The 23986-nt window shown below is 41.4% G+C and overlaps 2 protein-coding genes across 3 annotated transcripts in view; both read right to left on the bottom strand.

The window, feature by feature from the left end:
- Nucleotides 1-11711, bottom strand: part of drp2 (dystrophin related protein 2) — a 157349-nt gene extending 145638 nt beyond the window's left edge. For both annotated transcript variants that reach the window (XM_088293437.1, XM_088293438.1), the window contains exon 1: nucleotides 11264-11711. The gene's annotated coding sequence lies outside the window, so the exon portion shown is untranslated. The remainder of the gene's footprint in view (nucleotides 1-11263) is intronic.
- Nucleotides 11712-12380: 669 nt separating this feature from the next.
- On the bottom strand, nucleotides 12381-23613 carry cenpi (centromere protein I). The gene is made up of 20 exons (XM_088293440.1): nucleotides 23276-23613; nucleotides 22206-22343; nucleotides 21526-21644; nucleotides 21246-21353; nucleotides 21107-21155; nucleotides 20942-20988; nucleotides 20331-20420; nucleotides 20058-20189; nucleotides 19711-19854; nucleotides 18036-18156; nucleotides 17743-17837; nucleotides 17531-17648; nucleotides 17063-17127; nucleotides 16813-16922; nucleotides 16290-16425; nucleotides 16080-16204; nucleotides 15700-15748; nucleotides 15079-15294; nucleotides 13666-13707; nucleotides 12381-13580 (listed from the first exon to the last, which is right to left on the bottom strand). Exons 1-20 carry the CDS (start codon nucleotides 23445-23447, stop codon nucleotides 13464-13466), a joined length of 2193 nt encoding a protein of 730 aa, XP_088149566.1. The 5' UTR covers nucleotides 23448-23613; the 3' UTR covers nucleotides 12381-13463.
- Nucleotides 23614-23986: the final 373 nt, after the last annotated feature.

Genomic DNA, 23986 nt, shown 5'->3' with positions numbered 1-23986 from the left:
CAATGATATATATTATTTAAAAGTTATATACACTCTTGGCAGTGGTGAAGAAAAATATCTGGATGGGGGAAAAAAAAAAAAAGTAGCGAGCTGATCCAATGAAAAGGATAACAAGAGCTAATCTGTATGTGACTGCAGAACTGTATGATGCTTTGCTCTCCCTCTGTGGACGTTTCAGATCTTTGCTTACCTGTCCGCACTGCGCAACTTTAATCTAAAAGGCACACTCACGGCGCTCTCCATGTTCTTCCATGTGCCTCCGGTGGGAAGGAACAGGAAAACACGTCTGTGCACCTGCATGGTTAGCAGTCAGCTTGTGAAGGTCTCGTGTGGGTATTTACAGTGGAACGGCAGGAATTCGGTTTTCTCGTGAGCTTCGTTAATCAGTGTGAGCAGTCGAAGGTAGTTCTGACTCGTCCGTAGCGGCACGTCATTTTATCCACAGCTTTCACTTTCATTCAAGTACTCAAAGGGAACTCTTTCGTCTTCTTGTATTAAAAGTTTCACAATCCAGTACAGTGAGCAATGTCGTTCAGTACAACGAACGGATAACATCTACTTGAACTATGGGAACGCTACCGGAACCGTCAAAAGAGGGAAGGGGGCGGGGAAATCTCGCCACACGCGCACGCGCAATCAATCAGTTATTTACAACACAGTAAATTCTAAATCCCATAGTTTACCTATAAGCACTAAACAATCTTAATAAATTCCTAACGTAAAATATAGCGAAATAAGAACCCGGCTCTTACAAACAGGATGACGGAAAAGTCCACGTTTAGAGTTGCTCACCACATCAGTGGAGTACCATGTTGTGCTGCAATATGCCAGACAGCACTCATGGAAACACTGTATTTTTTTTCCATTTATCAAATAAACAGTTGACTCATTAATTTTAAATAATATAATAGTAGTGAATAAAATAAATTATTGATATAGTACATTCAACAGGTTTTATTTGATGAAACAACTATTAATTGTAATTGTATTGAATATGAATAAAAGTAGTGTATTTCCAAAACAGAAAAAAATATATATCTATATATCTAGATACATATTGACAAATTTTTCCCAGCCCTGACCTTATGGAGTCAATCATAACTCATGCAAAGCTCTCGTCTGTAGTCGCTTTCCACCAGTATCACTTCCGCACTAACGTGCGGTCATTGTAAATGTTCCATGTAAAAGGCCCTCTTTCCACTAATCCTCACTCCTCCTCTCTGTCCAATTAATGTCCACTTCCCTCATTGTGAGGCCTTGAATACCACGCCACAAGCAAGCCCCCCGGAGCCGCGAGGTAAATAACCAACATAAACGCAAGCCACAGACACAAAGCCATTTCACGTTAATAGGAACGCATCGCTTAACGGATCCTGAATAATAGCTCGAAGTCCCCGTGGCCAAGGAGACCGCATGCTCTGGAGTTTATGGAGTTGGCAAATAGATTTTCTATCAATGTCCCCAGCCGCTCCGGTCTCATTTGTGTGTTTTGGTAGATCTCAGCTCAAAATTGGGGCGACAGGTAAGAAGCAAAAGTAGAAAATGTACTCGCACTCTGTTCCTAAGTAGATTCATGCATTCAAGTCCTGCACCGACTGAAATGAAATGTACTAACCGGTAATCCATCCCTCCATTATCTGAGCCGCTTCTCCTCATGAGGCACACAGGCGTGCTGGAGCCTTCCTACCGGTAATTACGTTTGTAAAAATGTCAACTGTAAATACAGTACAATACCCATTTTTACAACTTTTTACTCCAAAAAAAAAAAAAATGGCTAAAACATGAGGCGCTGGAGATCAGAACAATACAATAAGTCACAAAATCAGACAACAAAGATGGACAAAATATCTTTACTCATCATTAACGGAACAACAGTCATCCTGCTCGTCTAACAATCCGCTAGATATATTTAAAAAATGTCTGGCTAATTATTTCTTTTTTATTGAGTCTTCTCAAGATAATGCAGCGAGCGGTTGGGTTGCACCCTAGCGCCCCCGATTGGCCAGCAGCCACTCATCTGCAAAGGTTGAAAAAGAAATGAGCGCATTTTAACTAAGTAAAGAGAAGACGTCTGTTTTCAAATGTTGGCATTGAAAGTAAGAAGTTAGCAGAAAAATAATACTCAAAAACTTATGAGTTCACTTATGAAGTATTGTTTGGGCAGGTAGGGTGTGTTTTATTCAGAATTATACGATACCATGGATCAAAATTCTCCTTTTAGTAGTGATATAATGATATTATATACCGTTGGCTCTTGACATATTTGAGCAACGGCAAGAGTTGTAATGGCACTTTGCCCGAATGCTTTTCATCCCCCAAAAGAAAAAAGAAAAGAAAAAAAAGAGGCGCTCTGCATAAAATGCCTGGCTGGCTGTATTTCCCAAATGATGAATGTCAATTTTTTATGAAAGCTTTTAAAATTGGAGCTGAAGGCCTGTACTTCAATTTCATTCGGAGGTTGTATTTTTTTCCCTCTCATCTATTGTGATCCAATACTTTTACTGAATGCTGTCACGAACAGCAACCCCCACCAAGGCTGGTGAAAAAAAAGTCCAAAAAATTCCATTTTTGCTTCTTAGAAGGCAACTTCCTGCTTCAGGATAGATGAAGGACACACGTGGCATTCTGAATTTCAGGTGTGGACAATGGACAGCTCCGACTGATGTCATTGTGACTCAAAAGGGTTTTTTTGTTGTTTTTTTTTAATCCTGTGTTTGCATCTCTACCCTGAGCCACCCATCGAATTTATTTTGGTTTGGAGGCCTGCTTTACTTTTGTGGTACATATTTTCTCATTTAGCTATTTTCAATTATTTCCTACAGTAAGGCTGTGGATTAAAAACTCTTTAAATTCGACTGGTTTGAGTTTTGCAAATTGCCTGTATTCCCTTATCACGTATATTTGTGTGCAAATGCCAAAACGTGAATTTAATTAAATTAGAGTGTGTGTAATTGGTCGTCCACATTTTGCTAGCCTGTTATTTGGGCTACCATTGATGAGGCTCACGTCAAGGTTGTTTGTGCTGAATTAGTCAACTCCTGAATAGTCGTTTATGTATCATGGGTTTATGATTGTGTACATGTTAGATGCATGGCGTTGGCATTTTACGATGCACTCAGTTTTAAGTGCTTTGTCGCCATCTTGTGTCATTTATTTGTAATGATGCAATTCAAAAAGTAAATAGTTGAAGCTTAAAAAAAAAAAAAACGCAAAAATGTAATTTCATCAAATGACAGTGCGCTACCTAAGCGCAATCGTATAATGCAAAAAAAAAACAAAAAAAAAAACATGACGGGCTCTTTGGAATTAGCGTAGATCTTGAGGTCACTATAAACCAAACGACTGCTACTTTACACAAACGGAGCTGCAACGCATACAATCAAATAATACAACACTACTCACAGACACGTATTCTCTCTGCTTTGTCGGAACTCGAAATTTGGCTCGAACTCAAAAGCCTACAACATAGCGCAAGCAGGAAAATGAAACCACATTATAGCGTGGGTTTACTGTATCGCATTCAGTGGCTCAGTTTGTTGTCACAACAGTTAACAATCAAATGACCAAAAAATAAATATGACTATCTCCGCTGTTTTTGTTTACAGTCGTCTGCGATGTTTTGGGGATCCTTGTGGAGATAAGTTCAACTTCTTGAGCGCTTTCTTCCCACCTGGCTCTTCCTTCTCGCTGCTACTCGCTTTCAAGGCCATGTTAAGTCCCCGCAAATTAAAGCCAACACATCATCGGGGCAGCCTCTGCTGGGATTTTGCACTATACAAATACAAGCGGCTTCACTGCAAGACGCTGAATAATGAATAAGCGCTGCTTTTTTTTTTTTTTTTTTTACTGCTACTACTGACTCTCATTTGCTTCATTATGCGCCATCTCCCCGCCATCAAACATCTCGTTACGCGCCGTGACAGTCCAGCCGAGCGCGAGGCCCTCTCGCCGTGCGGCGACGGGCACAAGGGAGAGCAATAATCACCTCAAATTACCGTCGTGCTGACTTGATGCAGGGCAACACCGGCATGTTTGCAGATGGAGAGATGAACACCACAACAGCACAAGCAGCAGCAACCGATAACGCAAATTAAAATGTGATCTTTAACCCTTTGACAAACCACACAAGAGAAGTTTCCTTGACAAAGTGGAAACAAAAATCGATGGGTTGTAAAAATATATTGTTAAAAAAAAACAAAAAGAAAGCGTAGCGTCTTGAGATGTTTGAGTCGCCTTCAGATGAGAGCGACCATACTTACAAGTTTTTTGAGACAAAATTGGAACATAAAAAGACGCATTACACTTTATGCATTTAAAACAAAAACATAGCTTCGCTTTCTGAAGGTTCGATTAGCTTAATGGTCACAAAAAAATGCAAAATGCCACGGACGAGCTAACAAATATCTATTAGAATAAAAATGGTGGAGCAATACATGTAGACTATAAAATAACTCACAGGCATATATTTTTTGATCCTTTGCAAAAAACTGAATATGATTACTGCAATGTACTGAGTCAGTTGTGAGTCTCGTATTTGAGACTCTATGAGTAGCCAAAGCTGGATGGATGTTTTTTCTTTTTTTTTCCCCCTCTAGGTGCAATGCGATTGACAGTCAATCAGGCCAGCTTGGATCAGTGTTGTTTTTACTTTCCAGCTTTGACATAAAAGCCAGTAATTCCCCTTTGCACTCATGGATTTCAAATTCAAAATCATCCTTCAAAAAAAAAAAGTACTCTATCTTGTGCATATTAAGCAGACATCATTATCACTTTGAGCGATAAAAACAAACAACGCACATATTGGTGGCAAGAAGCCACTTGCAAAAGGGAAGAAAATGAGCTATTATCTCCGGCTATGCCACTGCGCCGCCGAGGCTCCATGGGGAATGCTGTACATTTCTTGTAATTAGAAGAATAACCACTTTAAACAAATGTCACTTGCCCAAATTAAACCTCAGGCTCCGTTAATGCAAATAATTTTCTCCCAGTGGAGGCACAATAAAGAAGGTGGCATCAGTTAGGTCAAAGCGGAGGGCTCAGGGTTTTGGGTGGGCGAAGGGGTGGGGGGGGTCACGTGTAATTAAATTACAGTAAGTCCGATTTGTTGTATTTCTCAAAGTCAAAATGATTAGAGGGAGCAAAACTTGACTTGGTTCAAGAAATGATGAAAGAGGTAATGGACACAATTGATGCATTATTTTCCTACAATTAAGCATTCACCAAAAAAAACAACAACAACAAAAAAAAACTCTCCTGTGCTGTTTTGTGCTCAGGTCAAACCCATGTTTGATTAAAATATTGCTTTGGCGCCATCTAGGGCAAGCAACTAGGTTGAACTGAGAGAAGGAGCTTCGTTGTCTTCAATCCTGTTCCTTGAGTTCCGCTGTCCTGCCTGTGTACCTCTCTTCCTATTGCAAAACACCTGATTCAGAAGATCAGGATCAATCCTGTTCCTCGAGGTCCGCTGTCCGGCCTGTTTTCCGCTCTCCCCACTGCAACACACCTGATTCAAAAGATCAAGGTGACAATTCTGAACATTTGAATCAGGTGTGTTGTAGCATGGAGAATTGGAAAACAGGCAGGACAGCAGACCTTGAAGGACAGGATTGAAGACCCCTGGTTTATAATCTTCTTGTCTATTGGGAAAAAAAAAAAAGTGCTTCGCCGAGAAACTAGCCTGGTCAAGGCCAGTCGCTTTGGTCAATGTTTTGCATTTTGTAAGAGAGATTTTGGCCGACATTTTCAGACAAAGCCAGATCAAAGTTTCAAAGTCAATTTTCCCAGTAAATGTTCCCTTTCAAATTCCAAGTTGACATCACCTCTTCTTTGACTAAATATGGCCCAGTAAGAATACGGGCCGTCACTATAGCAGGGGGATGGATGTTAATTCATAACGCGCCACTAAGTAACACAGGACCCCAGGCAGACTTAAACACAGGATGACATTTTCAGATCACTCTCTTGAATTAAGAAAGAAAGACAGAAACCAAAGGAATGGGAGAAAAACAGTCACGTACGCCCGTGACTATCCTTAATGTATTCCCAACATGATCGAAATAATGCAAGACCCGTAAAAGACACTTTAAGGATTCGTCAGAATGGAAGACCTGTGAACTTTATTTTGTATAAATATTCATGCTTTATTCAATGACGAATTAGGGAAAAAGGCCTAAAATGTCTCGCGTTGTCAGTGAGAATGGCACTCAGTGGAGCACGAACTCCACTGAGGAAAAATAACTATTACGTTAGATAAAATTTTAAACCTCCACACTTTTAATACTCAACCTTCTCCCATATAGTTGAAGTTCCTCCTTCAGTTTTGTGTATTACTCACTGAAAAGTCAAGAAATGCAATAACGGAATGTGTGGGGAAACCTATTTGCGGAAAATGCTTCTCTTCAGAACGCACGCTGGCTGCCTTAGAGCGCCTCATTGTTTGCCATGAGTGCATGCAGAGAAAGGTAAAAGATGAAGAAACAGGTGGGAGCTAGGTGGAGGGAATCGTATGTGACGGCCAACATGTGTGCAGGACTTCAGGCTGTCAGGGCCACTTAATCTTAGAGCGCCTTGTTGTCAGCTGTAAGTGTGTGCATGACACACAGAGACAGGCGGAAAAGCAAAAGTGATTCTTTTAAACAGTCCAATTTGACATCCAAAATGCAGACTGAGTTTTAGGGACGGCGTGGCCACTATAGAGTGCCTCATTGTCAGCCATGAGTTTGCAAAATTAGGCCACGCAGAAGAGCAAAGTGGTGGGTGGATTTATTTTTTCCAATTTAAGTCCAACATCACAGCTAGCATATGGACAACTTCAAGATGTTGTGGCCATTTTAGATTAGAACGCCTCATTGTCAGCGGCGAGTACACGCGTCCATTTTTCCAGGTTGTGGCTGTGATATTTGACTGGCAGTTGAGCGAAAACGCCCACATCATCTGAGAGCAAAGAGAACAATCGGATTTGTCACCATTTTGAAGCCTCATCTTACATATTTGATGATTTATTTTTTTAAATCATTCCATGTGGTTTGTCAAACTTAGAAGACATTCATTATCACTTTACAGGGACATGAAACAGGATAAATACTTTGTAGTGTTCTCGTGTAAAATATGTGCCTTGGCTCAAGAAAAGGTCGGGGAACACTGGCATGAGTGTTTGCAAACACATCAGCGGGGGTGTGCTCTCCAAGACTATTCTGTTCTATTCTTCTAAAATCAGACTAAAAAGACGACCAGCAGGCACGTCGACGGAGTCGGGCAATGACACTGAAAGCACTGCGCTAATCCTTTTAGCGTCTTTTGCAATTACACTTCACAAGTGTTTGCCATCCAAAGCGCCGCCAAAAGAAGAGCAACGCAATCCACATGACACAGAAAAATGGAAATGAAGTTCCTCCTCTGTGAGCCACATCAAAAGGCATCGGCGAAATGATCTCCCGGGGGAAATCACTGGACATTACGTTATTTCAAATGATAACAATAAGGAGAGCGCGTGTTACCAGCGTGGAGAGATTGTTCAGTTTCTTTTATCCTTCTTGGACCATTTAGAGTTTCTGAGAGGTCTTCATTGGGACGAAGATGAAAGAACACAATCGCGAGGAGGAGGAAGATGAATCAGATCCTCGGCATCAACATCATTACACTATTACGACTCATGTTGGAGCAAACCGACAGAGCGGCAAAAGCACGTACAGAAATAAAGGTAAATACGCTATCTCGCATTTTTGTAAATATTTTATTGCATCTTTTCATGGGATAAGATTAGACAAATGATTCTTCCCTATAAAGTAAAGTAGCGAGTATACAGCTTGCCTATGAATTCACTGTACTCTCAAAATAACTCAACACAAAGCCATTTATATATAAGCCGCTGATAGCAAAAGTGAGCACACCCCCAGGTGAAAATGTCCAAATCTGACACAATTACCGTATTTTCCGGATTATAAAATACTACTTTTTTCCTAGATTTTGAACCATGTGACTAATACAACGGTGCAGCATTTCTGTGGATTTTTCTTTCACCAGTAGGGGCGCTCTATAGTTCAGAAAATACACTAAATAAATCTAAAATATTTTTTCTCTTGGGTCTGTTCTGTTTTAATTCGCAAAGTTGTTGCCGTGTTAAAAGGCACTGTTTTAACAATCTGTTTTTGTACCTTTATGTGCATTCACAGTACAAAATCGTTCTGTACAGGCAGTAAACAACTGTTTTTTTTTTTCAACATAGAATATTGCGGTTTATAGCCAGCTGCGACTTGTAAATCTTTTTTTTTTTTTTTTTTTTTTAGAGTGGGTGCGGATTATAAACATGTGCGCCTTAAGGTCTGGAAAATACATTGGGGTTTTTTTTGTTTGTTTTTTTTTTTACCCAGTGCATTCTTTAAGTACAATTTGGTCGTCATTTTATGTTTCAGAACTTTTGGTTTTCAAACATTTATTTAGATAGTATTTTTGTTTTACTTTAACGTGCAATAACTGATGCAAGTTGACGTGCACATTTCCCAGTAACAACTAATCGAACTTTTTCCAAGCAAAGTAATCAGACTACAGTTACTCATTCAATATCACAAAACTTTATGCTACGTATAATCTACAGAGTTCTTCTTGAAGGAGACATCCATATCTCAAATGAGGAGCGCCGTTCACCACTAAAGGTAGTCGCAGTAAACCAGCTCCAGGTTGCTGCAGCGGGAAAATTTTGACAGCAGATACCTCTCAGCCGTAGTGCCTCCCTCACACACACACGCACATTTTGTGCATTCAACAAAACGAATAGTTAATGAATAATAAAATAGAGGACACCTGATTCGTAACACTAGAACACACTGTAAAGTAACTCAACCAATAAATGTTATGATGGAAGAAAGCGAAACTGTTTTTTACAGCTTGAGTATCGTGAGGAACTGTGGGAGACTTTAGCTTTACATTCCCGTCTGAGGGAGTGACATCATCCATGCGTCGTGTCGAGTTTTTGGCGTTTCGATGACTCGCAGGTCCATACCGTCACACATGAACAGCAACGGGTGGGAGGAGAGAGATTTGCGTTTTCAAGCTGGAAATACAGTCACTATTTTGAGTTTGTGACAAAACCATTAAGGGTTGTTGCATAGTCTGTGCTGTCGACAGAGTGTTTGCTAGCTTCAATAGAATACAAGTTTAAAGAGAAAATCCAAACAGATTGTGACTGTTGGAGGTCCCCAAATTGAATTGTTAATCTTAAAACAATGTATAAATGTTGACTTTATGATGTAAAACTACTTTAACATTTCATTAAAAATATATTATTGTTCAGTGAAACGCAGAAGACCTTTTTTTCCTCAATAAAAATAATTATGGTCAGCGATAAAAGTCTTTATTTCATTTTAAATAAAAACAAACTAATCTTAAATGTCACTGTTAAAAATGCACTTCCAATTACTTTGTAAGTGGCAAAACCGGGGGTCAATTTTAAGTAGGGTTTTCTGTATCTGCATTTGAAAACTTGAGCGCAGTTTTTAATTTATTTTTAATAAACCGCTGCCTTGTTGTTTTTTATTTATTTTTTCAAACTTTACACTTAATGCTGACTATTCTGTGAGGTGTACTTGACCTCTGACCCTGTTAACACAGATGCTCCTCATTCACACCTGACTTTAGAACACTGATTAGTCACATGTTTAAGTGTGTTGGTTTATTTTGAGGGGACAATACAGTTATTTATATGTGCAAAATCCCTGGGTTTATGTTTCGTTCTGTTATGATTTCAACATTTTCACTAAGGGGTGTACTCACTTTTGTTGCAAGGGTTGAGACATAAATGGCTGTGTTTTGACTTAATGTAAACTGTGCACAGTAAATGCACACACACCATCCGATGAGTTGAATATTTACTAATTTACATTGTTAGAAATTGTCATTTTTCCAGTGTTGTCCCATGTTAAGATGTAACGCAGATGTAACGCTACAAAAAAAATTGACGGGTGCATTGACTTTCGTGAGCGACTGTGTGTCTTTTAAAACACCACAACCAATTGACTCGCTACAACAGTGGAGGGCAACCTCCAGCCTGTGACATCATGACATGCAATTCCCAATGCAAATAAAACCCGAGGAACTGCTCCGAAAAGCTCAAACTGCAGTATATGCTATCATCGGGCCCCTGATAGAAAAGACAATTCCATGTCGTGTATATACCAGAGGGTCACACGGTCACTTTTAATCAAGAACGTAAGGGAAAAATCAACCAGTTCAGGGTGTACTCCGCCTACTGTCCGAAGATAGCTGGGATAGGCTCGAGCAACCCCCGCGACCCTTGTGAGGAAACGCGGTACAGATAATGGATGGATGGAATAAGGGAAAATGTTGGAATAAACTGGAATGGAACTCAGAGGAGCACGGACGTCTTCACAATCTTAATTTGGATTAGCACCAGCTCCACCCTCACAGACACCCACCTACTGCATATGTCTGTGTTGAGTCATTCGGCTTCATGTGATTAGTCACTGAGAAATTAATGAAAATTAGCTAAGAATTCACCTAAAACTTCAAAAGCCGAATGGCAGGGGGAGAAAAACTACAAATTCTAAATGGGCAACAAAATCCGAACATCCAGACGCCACCTCCACCCCATTGTCTAAAAAATTATGAATCATATTCATGCACTCAGCCGAGCATCCAGTCTGCTAAGGTTCACTATAGGACATACCCCTCAAAGGCTCACTCCAACACACAATCACACAACAGTGTGTCTAACACTTTCTTTATTTGCACTTCATGGAGCCAGTTTATTCCTTTACATTCTCTTTCATTCTGATTAATTGTTGGATACGTTTCATTGTTTTTTTTTATTTTATTAGAAACGTGAAAATACAATGAGAAGATACGAATAAATTGACTTAAGGGCTTGGTTATGGAACAGATTCAATTCGTAAGTAAAGGTAGTACTGTGTGGAAACCCTAACACTATACTGCATACTTGCCTCTGTATTTCGTTTTTATTGCTCGTTAAAATACGAAACAAGACAGTCTACAGGGGCCCTCGCAGAGTTTTGGGTGCACCATTCATGCCACCGCGTATGCACATCTTCACTTACTTACAAACTAACAACTGAACAACTGCCAAGAATAGCCAAACTGGTGCACACTTCATTCTCGTCATAAAGCCCGATTCTTTTTCCACCTGACATAAAAAATGGCAACAGGCAATTTGAAAAAAATCGATAGATCAAGCAAGTGTCTTAAAAAAAAACTCACTTCAGCAAAAAGAAGAAACAGCAGCCAGTCTTACCTTTTGGCTCCAGTCCGAAAGGTTGTGGCTCAGGTGGCAAAGGTAAAGCTCCCCCGGCCGTGTTGGCTCCAAAGCAGCTGCAGCTGCGGCGACAGATCCAGCGAGGGTGGAGGTGGACGCGTGAAGAACACCGGAGAGGAGCGCGGAGGAACAGCTACGGCCGGCGGCGGCGGCGGCGGCGGAAGTGGAGAGCGTGACATCAGGGAGCAGTTCGGCCGCCGTGGAGCGTCATCCGCCCGGTAAGTGTCTGGGCAAAGGGACGTCGTCCGACCGTCCGCCCTCGTTTCTCCCCTTTCCGCAAGTCAGAGGCGAGACTGGGTCGCGGGGCTGAAAACCGCGAGTGGCCCGGGAAAGGTGCGTCACGAGCGGGATGGAGCGAGGCGACTTGTTTTGTTCGCGTCTTCACTGCAAGTGTGTGCGCGCCTCGCCAGCGGAGAGATTTACAACTTCCAAGTACCTCCCACACTTGGATCCTGACACGGATTCACTCATCCGTGGGGGGTGGGGGGTGGCGGTCGTGCATAAAAAAAAACCTGGAAATGGACAATGCTCGCCTTCAACCGCGCCGAATTAATTGTGCGTTTTTGTTTTTTCGTATTTATGCGCGTGGGGGTGGATAATATTTGTTTCATTGTCCTGTCATATTTATAGTTAGGTTCGCAGAGTTGGACATGATATTCTTGACAGGCGTAATAAATTATTGGTTTCTAATGTTTTGTTTAATATACACAAATCTTTACACAAAGTTCACTTTGCTGCTTTTTTTTTTTCAAATTTCCACACCTTTTCTGATGCAAAACTTATTCAAGATTTTTTTTTAACCAGTGTGACTGAATGCAGGGGCGCAGCTACATGGTGGTCATGGGTGGCCGTGGCCACCCCTTGTCACTCTCTAGCCACTCACTGGCCAGTGGCATATTTGAGATTTTTTTGCCTTTTTCACATGGTTGCGTTATTCTCCCAACCCTTGATACTCTGCCACAAGTTATTAGTATCAAATGCATATTTAAAAGAATAAATAAACAATTGATCTTTGGGAAACTTTAAAAGAATCTGTCTTATTTAGACATTTTATTATTTGTCAATGTCCAAATAATTGCTTTCACACCATAGCAAGCAATCAACATGGCTGAGAAGTAATTATCATTCAATCCACAGTCAGAGTTTCCTGAAAAAAAATGCGCACACATCAATCGTACATGAACACTCATTATTCAAACAGATTCAAACCTAAGTAAAGAAACATTTACAACGGTAAAGAATTAAGAGCCTTTTGTGTCATTGTGCTTTTTAGACATGATTACGCAAAACGGCATCGGCCGTCTGTGACAATTGACCACTCTGGTTGACTCTTAGCTAGTGAATCGATGCATGAGATAGAAGAAGACTAAGTGATGGTAAACAAAAGCAAAGTCACAGCAAAGAAAATGACATGACCTAGTAAATTAGGATGAGCAAAATGTTGCTTTTTACTTAGGCTTGTTCCTGCTTGATTATGAGTGTGATGGGCTTTGTCCTGGATATGTGTCAATTTTATTACACTAAACTATGACTCTGGATGGTATGATAAAGAATGACGTACGCATGCCAACTCTCACTGAGGTGTTGTGTTGCGCTAGCCACAACACTGAAAAATTTCTGGCTAGAACCCTGACGGAATAGGTATCAATTATAGATAGTGGCGCCAACCCCATTTTGTATTTAAATGCAATTTTATTTACATTCAAATTTTTGTCAAAATGTAAAATTAAGGAATTTGATTGATGGCATTGTAATAGCTAAAATCTTGTTTTATTTACAATAAAGCAAAAAAAGAACAAGATACTTCAATATCAAATACAAAAAAATGAATGCAATCAGCTTTACCTGCGTGTATCACAATGTGCCAGCATTTTATTTAAAAAGAAAGTAAACATTTCTTATTTTTAAAAGAAAGGGCAATTGCAGAGGAGGATGAATATGACACTGTGCACTTAAAAGCTGCTGTCTCTTGGCAAAAATAAAAAATAAATCTAGCAATCACCGCAGTCAAGTGTCGCTGAACCGACCATGGTGTCAGAACTGACACAAATAATTTATTTACATTAAAAAATACTTGCAAGCAAGCAAGCCTGCCTGAAGAACTAGCGAATGAGATAAAGTATATACAAGTCCTTTTACGTCCATTTTTTGAGGGCTACAGCTACAAGGTGTCGCTGTCTTATTTGCTGCCCTCCGCCGGTTGCCGCCGGTTGGTGTTGGTGTGCTTAAAGAGTTGCAAGCCGTCGTAGCCCTGCGAGAACAGATACTCCATGTACCAGCCCCACGGCTTGACATGCTGCAAAACACACGCAACTCCTGTCACATCTCTTGCCATCATCACATGTACAGTAACCAACCTCTTGACGGGCGAGCCCTCTTACCTTTATGGAGTTGAGATCCAGTTCTTTTCTTTCAGGCCAACACTGATGACATAGGGGGGAAAAAGCCTTATTAATTCCACAAGTGACAGAAATCTCAGCCTGGAAAGCCATTTAATCATGCTCAATTGTCCATGTACTGTTCTAGTATGCTCTTTGTCCTTGCTCGTAAGACGTTTCTGTGCCCTACGACAATGTCCCCCCCACTACTGTATGAAAAGGTCTGTGTGACATTTCTGCATTTCTGTAAAATGACAGGGATGCAATTAATATATTATAACAAAAAATGTCTTAATGTTTTTTTTTTTTCACGACTGGCTGCAAGATACAAGGTTGAACTGGTAGAACAACTAGGACACACTCGTAGAAATTCTACTGGTGTGCCCAAGTCTAACGACGTTATAAGTGAGGCAAAACTGCGCACTCTGTGACATCGGTGTGCTACCAGTACTGCAGGTGAAGCACTAGATGTTAACTCTCAGATTTCTGTCACTGGCAGTTCGGATAGCACACAGTTGTCTACTAGTGCATCGTTTTGCCTCACAAGAAACATGTCGTCGCTCAGCTTGTGCGTCCTAGTTGTTCCACTAGTGCACAGAAATGTTACAGTCGCGGAAGGCAGTAGTGGGAAAAACGTCACTGTAAGCGCTGAAAAGACAAAGAACGCACGAGTAGAATGCTCAAAAGGCTTGCCATACTCAGCTCACAGCAGGATGTCGGCGCTGGGACGGAATGAAAAAGGGCTTGTGTGTATTATTAAACGTGATGAAAACCATGTCTCATGCTGCAGTTGTTAATAATACAACGCTCACTTAGGTATTAATGTATGTTGTATGAAAGATACATTTATGCCACATCCATCGCACTTCTATTGAGCAAAGTGTGGCACGAGTTTGGGGAAAGAAAAAGTTAAAGAACTCGGAAACTGGAAAGGTCATTGAGAACGACAATGTGTCCCACCAGCCATCTTCCAGCTATTTATGATACTATGAATGTACTCAAGTCACATGACAATAGCCAAGTTGCGTTATGAGAGAATTGAAAGGCACAAGTGCAGATGCGGTTGTGACTGCGCTTGATTTATCATTATTTGCATGAGCCACAAATGTCCGAGTGCAATGAAGTTCCTTGCCGCAATGCTTAAAAAAACAAAAAAAGCCTACATCTGTCGGCCAATCATATGACAGTGACATCACGGCCCTCCTGCGTTATAGAAGCAGGTTGGATGAGTTCCGTTGCACAGCTTTGAGCAATTGTAATGGAAAAGCGACCTTACGAATAAACGCAATTTGAACATAACTTCAAAAAAATGTGACCTGCACAGACCTTGCTCGTTAATGTTTATCAACCTCCTTTGATCTAAAATGACTCATCAAACCTTGAAGGTTCCCCCTTACTGTGGAGGCGGACGCTCACCTTGTGATGGAAGTCGATGGCGTAGCTCATGAAGGCCGGGTGATAGACGAGATCGAAGCTGCTGGAGCACTCGGGTACTTTGCTCCTCTGCAGCAACCCCTCGTCCAGCTGCACATTGACGCCCGACTGGAATATCTTGGCGTTCCACAAGAAGTTGACCATGTCAACTACGTAGTGGTTGAAATCGCTGAAGGCCTGGGGGCTGATGCGGAAACCCTGTCGGAGGAGGAGGGCGTTCATTAACCACATCTGTTTGTTGGGTCAATTTATTCCCACACCGCATATGGGGTGAGTTTTTCTTCATTCAAGAACCCAGCGGCATTTTTCAGATGAGAAATAAAGCTGACTGACTTCAAACTTCAAAGCCTGCAATTGAGCTTGAATTTAAGTCAACAACTTAATGTTTCACCTGCCTAAATAATTAGCAGCTGCTTATGTTTATTTAATTCAAGTTCTTGAAAAATAAAGTATAATGTTTTGAGTGTATCCACATTTTTTGTGGCATTGTTGGTTGTCGAGCGCATTTTAAAATAGGTGCCCTGGTTCAATAAAGCTTGAGAAAGACTCATTGCCTTGTTTACTCTGCACAGTTAATCAAGTGAAATTAGTTTGTATACCTACCTCTGTGATTTTCAACTGGCTTTTTGCAAACGCCAGGTTCACCTTGTACCTGACAAAAAAAAAGACAAAGTTATGGCAAATGTAATTTGTTTTCAGCACTGTGACAATATTATTGCGCAATTAGTTGTCCTTTCTGTTGCCCCGACATTTTCCCTTCAAAACTATTACACAACCATGTGCAGAAGTTAATTAGCACATACTGTAAGCTATTAAAGCTTTCAAAAATCGAACGCAACAAGATAAAACGGAAGGGAGTGCCAGGGTTATTATGCCGGCGCTCATTATCATAAATGATATATTAGCATATAAGTGCCATTGCATCCCAGCTTCGCTTCCATCCAGTAACAGGGCGCTAAATTAAAGCTGGTGAGGGCTTGTACCTGTGCATGATGTAGGCCAGGCGGTCCACACTGACGGGGTCGGTGGCGAGCAGCGCCGGGTAGAAAACACCAGGCCGTGGTATCACGATGAGCGGGAGATTGTACTTCAAAAACATGTCGCACACCTAGAGAATGGTCATGATTCAATTCACGTACAATGATACCTTGACTTGAGAATGTTGTGATGGCCAACAATGAGCTTGCGTTTACCGTCTCATAAAAGTCCAGGATGAAGTTGAGCAGGAGCGAGTGGCAGCTCTCCAGCTGCAGTCCCACAGCGGCCAGATGATCCACAAATTGCACCAGCTGCAACACGGAATCCTTAAAGCCCGACAGTGTCATGTATCTGGAAACGAAACGGAAAATAGTTACACAGCAGTAGAAACACAGAAGACCATCAGAGTGCAAAATTAAGAAACACATCGTCTAATCTGAGTGTGCTCTTAGAAAAAGGTCACAGAAACAGACTTCAGCTCCATTTTGTACGGAGATGTCCCCCTTGGGCAAGGCACCACGTGACCGGGCCGTCAACTCATTTTGTTGACATTGACAGGATGGCGGATGTGTGTATTCCCTGGCACTGAATATTGGATTTCCTCACACAAGACTAATAAAAGTTGTTTTTCCTCAGTTGAGGGGAGGTGCTGGGGGGATTCTGTTTTCGATTTCCAGGTGACAGCTTTTCATTTATTCCCATTGTGTTTTATGCTTCAGCTCCCTTCAAGAGACTTACATGGAGGTGTGGCTGCTGATGCTGATGTCCACGTCGTCCTCCAGCGCGTACACCGAGTGCCAGGTCAGCCAATTCCGCAGCATACTGTTTAGACATTCCAACAGCCCACACTGAACACGCACGCACACACACGCACACACACGCACGCGCATGCACGCATACAGACATCAGTGAATACTAGCGCTATTAAATCAAATAGGAAAGTGGTTCTTGGATGTAATAGCATCAAACAAACTGGAGCAGAACGTACCTTGAAAAACGGTGAGGACGTGAAGTAGAGCTGCTTGAGGGGCTCCAACAGTAGCCGTTCCATTTCTGTGGAGAGAGAGCAAGTCAGTCAATTTTATTTGTATTGTACTTCTTCCAGAAGGGACTCACAAACGTTCTTTATTTGGTCAAACAGCAAAGACAAACTTTTAATTACAATTACAAAAAATTAATAAAGAAAAAAAGACTATAGTTAGTCAAAATGTCTACAAAAAAAGGCAGCGTTGAACTCAAGTGGTAGTTGCAGGAAGTTGTTTACATAACCAACACGCACGGGCTTCTCTGTTAATGACTTGACAGCTAGGCTAAGGGAAGATCAGACACATGCATCTGAAGGCCGGCCGGACTTTATTATTTAAAACGCTGTCATTCAAAAGGTAAGCACAGTGTTGTGCTTTGTTGCATGCACAAAATTGCGTTTAAAAATGGTGACCATTTATAATAAACCTACGGGAGCTTGGGACCACGGGAATGTTGCTCAGCAGGCCAAGTATCTGCGGTCGCATGAGGCATCCATCCCAAACAGTGAGGAATTTGTAGAGAAACCCTTCGGAACTAGTAAACCCCTCCTGGTAAAGACGTTGAGACACAAAATTACATTTTGAAAAATTAAAAAGAAACATTCAAGAAGATGCACAAAGGTTTGCAGGCACAGAAGCTCACCTGGAGAAATTGGTGTGCAGACAGCAGCCTGTTCAAAAACTGCAGAGCCTCGTCAGAATTCTGGGTTGCGCCTCCGTCTCGACAAAACAAAAATTCTGAGAGGAGAGTGTAAGGTATAAAATTAAAAATGCCACCACATTTCAGATTCCCCGCGTGTTGGTTCGCTGAGCTCTAACGGCTTTTAAAGCTCACGCTGAAAGAACCACATGAGAGTCACGGTTCAACTGCGGGTTAGCTTAAATGTGGGTACATATGCCTGACAAGAGAGATGTCACAGACACTTCCAACCGTACCTTCTCGGAGAGCGTAACCAAGCCAGAAGTTGAGGCGGAGGAGGGCCGACTCCTCCTGCACACAGTCCAGGTAGTGCAGAGCCACACTGGTAGACAGCACAGAGCCCATCTGAGCTGGCAGCTGGTGTGGGGTGGAGGAAAATGAGCCAAACATAAGCCAGAGATGTGTAACAAGTCATGACCTTGGGGCCAAGCATAAAAAAATCATACTTAGAAAGGCAATGACAAATATACAACTGTACGCATGAAGTTAAATATTGCACCACAAGCTCTCAAAGGCGGTCGATTAGTCACCTTTAATTTGCATAAAGGCAACCTGATTCAAGATTAAAATCACCCAGTAGACCTTTTTTTAATACTTTCCACAGAGCAGCAGTCTGCTACTTCAATAATCCTTCAGCAGCCTGTAATCCTAATAACTCACTCACTGGGAGAATTTATACAGTCTCTTATAATGTGCGAACAGCTGCTCCCTACCCCTCCATCGCGGGCACTTTGTTAGCGTAATAAGCAAATGACAATGAGGGGAAAAGAATGGATGCAGCTCAGCTCTCCTACCAAAATTGTTAAAAGCATGATGAGGGGGATTCTTTAGGGGTCTTTTGTGTGTAGTTTGATAAGGACGTGGCTGATTTGCTAAGGCCCTGCGTACATACGGTCCTAATGAAGAGTCAATTAGATGGTTGAATTTATGTTTCATGAGGAGAAACGGTACAGATAATGGATGGATGGATGACATAGAGTGTGTGAGATATAATACGTTACATACATTATTATTCCATCTTTTTCTATTCCTTCTTGTCACTCTGCTGTTGTTTTTCCTCAACTGTTATTGGACAAATAACAATAAACTACTAAGTAGAACAAAGCTATCAAAGAAAAAAGAAAAAAAAAAAGAAAGAAAAAAAACAGTCAATAAACTATCTTTTCTCCGTGTAATAATGAAATTGCAAGTCCCTGCTGAGGAGTGGGGGCAAAATGCAAAAACAGAGACACAGCACCACCGTGTGGATAGGAGCACGCATTGCACAGTGACATGGAAAGTGGATCCGCATTTTATAAACGGATGGTCGTTGCAGTTACAAACGTTGCGAAATGCAGTGCACAAGGCACGCACACTGTTTTTCATTGGATTATTTTTTACTCATGTTTTGACAAACATTTACTGTAATTATCACTTTTACTATCTTGAATTCCTGTTGAGAATTAAAAAAAAAAACAGTTGTACTGTGTGCTATTCTTTTAAATCTATTTTTCCGCATATATGAAACAAAAAAGGAGAGTTGCTACCTAGCGCCACGTTTAAGGCCCAGTTTAGCGACAAAAGCAGGGGTCGTTCAAGCACAGCTGTGGCCTAGGAGTAACGTCATCTGGTGGGGATTTTATATTGACTGACGATGGCATTGCTTCAACGCGGCACTCAGTAAACACACCTCAACTTACAGACCATTTTCTTCCGGCGAACAGCCCTACTGTAATAATGTAGTACTATTTACGTTTAAAATCAATGACTTAATTACTTACTTTAGACTGACCTGTAGTTATTGAACTGATTGTTAACGAAGCACACAACTTATTCGCTAGGGGCTGTCATGTCCGCTTTTTCCAGTACAGTCCAGGTCGATGTTACAGAAGTGCATGATTTATTTCAGTAAGGTTGCGTCTCGGTGAGTACCTCTATGCGGTGCATGTTCTCCAGAAGCTCCGCAAAGGAACGGAGCTGCGCCAGAGGGACCAATTTTCGGCGAGAGGACAACTCAGCCTGAGACTCCTTATTAAGCGCACAACTCAGCTCTGGCAGTTCCAAATAGCAGTGTTTCTGAAAGAACAGCACAACGGAGGGATGAGGATTAAACATTCATGGGCAAGGATTTCAGTGTTTCTTCTTGCGTTAAATAACTACATTGGTGTCAATGAAAAATAACGTGGCTTCACATCCAAGGAGATGCGGTCTTACAAGTAGTCGAAAGGATGACAAGCAAAGCAATGAGGGTTGTGATGCTGAGATTTAAACCTCCGTACCCTTTTCCTTCCGTTGCTCTCATCTTTAATTGTGAGGGTCACACCGGCATTGGGGGCGATCAATGCACTGTTCTTCTTCTGGACAAAAGCTAGCGCAGATTTCCAGGGCGAGGTGTGATTCCTAAACCCACGCTGTGAAGAAATACAATGGACATCACAGATTTTTGTTTAGTGTATGTGCACTACCTCATGAGATCCAATCCTATAATTAGACACCCCACCTGGAAAACCTCTTAAAATAGCCAGTGAGTATTTAATATAAGATGTACAAACCCTCATTCTGGACGGAACAGAGAGCGTCACCAGCTCAGGGCAAAACACTTTATACAGGGACAGAAGGTGCAGAAGGAAGGATTGTCTCCCCTGAGAAAACATAACACACACACACACACATATGGCACGTTGTTAATATTTCATATTCATTATTGCCCGTTTCAACTTTGTCGCTAACCAAAACAGCACAATCTCTAAGTTTAGGTGTGGAGCCTCACTGCATATTTAAAATAGTGTACGTATAGTGCACGTGTTACCTGCACAGGGAAAGATTAGATTATGTTGAGCCTGAATCTTTCAGAACAATTTTACTCCCCCCACCCCAAGGAAAATCCACTTGTGATATCATTGGTCGATCTCGCAGTTGGGAACCGATCATGCACCCTGTATGAGTGCCCGTGAGTTCCGCAATTTGGCTGCCGATATGGCTGTATTTTTCCTTTTTATTAATATTTTGGGGGAAAAAAACACAAACACCGCAAAAAGTGAAGCGTGACGTGCCAAGGGATTGTTTTTTACGTCATTTTTTATTTTGACGGAAAAAAGTAACATAGCAATGATATTACGTTTTTGGATGATTCTATTCGACTAAAAATGCTCGTCATACTTACCAGTTTGGCTTGCACATCCAGTAGCTTTCGTACTCGAAACACTCGCACTGCAAACAATTTCATAAATGAAAACAAACTTTCAGTAAAGCTCAAGAAAAAGAGACGAAGGAGATAAGGGAAAATCCTGCTGATGACGACGAGCATCAAATGTCACCTTTGACGTACCGTTTTGCTTTGTCGTTAGAAGGTACAACAGGTGGCAGATGAAGGGACACTGAAACAACATGAGAATACAAAGCAGCGCTTGTTTGTGTGTTCCATTTGCACGCAGGAGACTCAAGCATCCGAGTAGTAGGACACATACCAGGTTTTCCTCTGTCACAAAGCTGAAAATGAAGCCATAGATGGCTCGCAGTTGATCCTTTGCGTCAATCATGTCAAAAACGGTCAACACCCACTTGATGAAAAGAATCTACAAACAGTATGGCAGTGTGTTAAACATTAGACACTAACGTACTTCATACAGCTAGATAGACAAAAATTGTAAACTTGATTTGAGGGAGACACTTTTGACTTGATTTTGTGGTTGAATTATATTGTTGAAGGACAGAAACCCCCATTTTCTTTGTAATTGCGTGACTCACTTGCGTATTGATGGGTATTTTGGAGACACACAGCCAAGCTACGGCTCGAACCACGGCGTTCTGAGGGACCACTGAAGCAGGGATCAGACACTTAAGCACTCGGGGACACAAACTCGCTCCTACACAAAAATTAAGGTGGGGGGTCATTTGGATGAAGAAATCAGACAGTGTAAAAAAAAAAATCCTTTTAACAAGGTATTTTGAAAATGTATAAAATAGAGTACAGTGTAAGGAGTAGGAGAAAGTATAAATGTCTCTCATATTCCTACTTTTGTATCGTTACAATAATGTCACTGTCACTTGCTTTTTCTAAAAGTTCTCAGAGAATGACCTGAAGGATTGAGAACATTCACAGCCATTTTCTATAAATGAAACTGTTTAAAAATTGGAAATAGAATTTTCTTGGAAAGAAAAATTAATTTTCTTTTTAGGCCATATCACCTTATAAAACAGGTTTATGTTTTACATGATTAGGGTGCTGTTCACAACATAGCCTCCTCTAGTCCCCACAAATAAAATTGAATGTCCATTTTACAAGTGAGGTGCCCATAATACATCATAAAAATGTGCATGTGTGTATTTTTCCTCCAATGAGATGCAAGATGGCTGAATTTCCCCAATGTGATTAATAAAGTATGATCTGTCTGTCCTTCTACTGTTCGATCCACCAATCATCTTACCCATGCGAACGCTCATGGCAAACTCCAGCATTACGGAGATGGCATCCGGTGGAAGTCCTTTTGCGAATGCCACCTTCTCCACCAACACCAGGTTACCCTCGAGGACATCATTGCCCATTACGGGCGTGCCTGCCTCAGCTACATGAGTGAGGGGTGGCATCAACAGTGGGAATACAAAAATGTAACATGAGCAGTCAGTCATATCAGTTACAATACACGGACGGACAAAAGTAACAGAAGAATTGGCTGTCACGCCTAAAGAAAGTAAAAATTGAGCTAGCAGAGGCGGGATTTTACTCCACATTTGAGACACGAGAGGGCATTAACATCACATGTCATGCTTTCCGTCTTTAGCACAAATGTGTTGGATGGGGGCGGCACAGTGGACGACTGGTTAGCACGATGGTCTCACAGTACAGAGGTGCAGAGTTAAATTCTGGTTCCAGCCTTCCTGTGTGGAGTTTGCATGTTCTCCCCAAGCCTGTGTGGGTTTCCTCCGGGTAGTCCGGTTTCCTCCCACATTCCAAAAACAAGCATGGCAGGTTGACTGGACACTCTAAATTGTCCCTAGGTGTGAGTGTGGATGGTTGCTTGTCTATGTGTACCCTACGATTGGCCGACAACCAGTTTAGGGTGTACCCCGCCTACTGCCCGAATACAGCTGGGATAGGCTCCAGCACCCACCCCCCCACCAATTTTTCGTAAATGGTGCAAATACAATACAACTTTATTTATATAGCAAATAAAAAAGGACAATGAGATTTGGACTGTTTATTATTGTCCCTGATACTACACGTGATGAGTTATGATATTTAGGTTTATTTAACTTCTAGACTAAAACAATACATCTAGACTAAAACAATACATCACTTTTATGACAATAATCAACCTAATTTTCCCTACATTGCACGTATCGCGTAACGTCACAACCCACGGTCGAACTGGCCTGTATATACACAAAAGTGTTTGAAAACCGAACACAGCCCAATTACCTAAAAATAGTAATGTTGATAGAAACTTCGCTATTTTCGACTGTTTATGTGTTTGGGTAAGAAAGAAAACAGTCCTACCGTCAGAGAAATACTTCAGGGCCACAACAAATGGTTCCTCCGCCTCATTTTTCCGTTTCTCTTTTTCGGCGACTCTCTGACTTCTGTTTAGGTTTCGATTGGACAAAGACTGGTCGTTTGATGATGAATCGTTCGAATCCGGAGACTCCGACAAGTATTCCGTCGCTTCCATGTCTACATTGCTAAAAAGTAAATAACACACAAGCACTTCTTGCTTTCCACCATTCAAGGGAAAAAAAACTCAAATCTTCGCGCGACCGTTTGCTCTGCGCGTGCGCAGTAGGGTTAATTCGACGAGGTGCGTTATGGGTAATGGAGTACGTGGAGAATTCCTTTCCCGGAAGTAATGGTGTTGCATGCATCGACGTCATTTCTACAAATTGTTCCCTTAATTTCTTTATTTAGCCGTCTTGTAATTTTTTTGGAGTGGACAAATTAGGATTTGGTTAATATAGACACAAATGAAAGATTTACTATAAATATTTGAATAAGTTTCATCACAGTCGTAGTGACACCTTGATGATTGCAAATATTACCGTAGTATTGTCCTGCAAATGCTGCAAATTACGGCTCGGGGGCCACATCCGTCCCCGCACATCGTCTCGCACTGGCCCTCACAGTGATAATGAAGTTAAAGTAAAACATGAACTATAAGGTACTTTTATTTCGAAAATTGTGCACGGGTATGGAAGCTAGTACAAACAAATAGCA

This window comes from Idiotropiscis lumnitzeri, chromosome 4, assembly GCF_059441095.1.
Source record: "Idiotropiscis lumnitzeri isolate Australia: NSW breed Sydney's pygmy pipehorse chromosome 4, RoL_Ilum_1.0, whole genome shotgun sequence".
In the NCBI taxonomy this organism is placed as follows: Eukaryota; Metazoa; Chordata; class Actinopteri; order Syngnathiformes; family Syngnathidae; genus Idiotropiscis; species Idiotropiscis lumnitzeri.
Note: the sequence above shows the minus strand (reverse complement) of the source record. Positions and strands in the feature narration are given on the sequence as shown.

Bases quoted from the DNA above. Each gene is read 5' to 3' on its own strand.
- cenpi (XM_088293440.1), bottom strand. From the start codon at position 23,447: ATGGAAGCGACGGAATACTTGTCGGAGTCTCCGGATTCGAACGATTCA. The intron at 21,645-22,205 runs GTAAGATGATTG...ATTTTTGTGTAG, and splicing joins TGCCATGAGCGTTCGCATGG to GAGCGAGTTTGTGTCCCCGA. The intron at 19,855-20,057 runs GTACGGAGGTTT...CTGTTCTTTCAG, and splicing joins AGAGCAACGGAAGGAAAAGG to AAACACTGCTATTTGGAACT.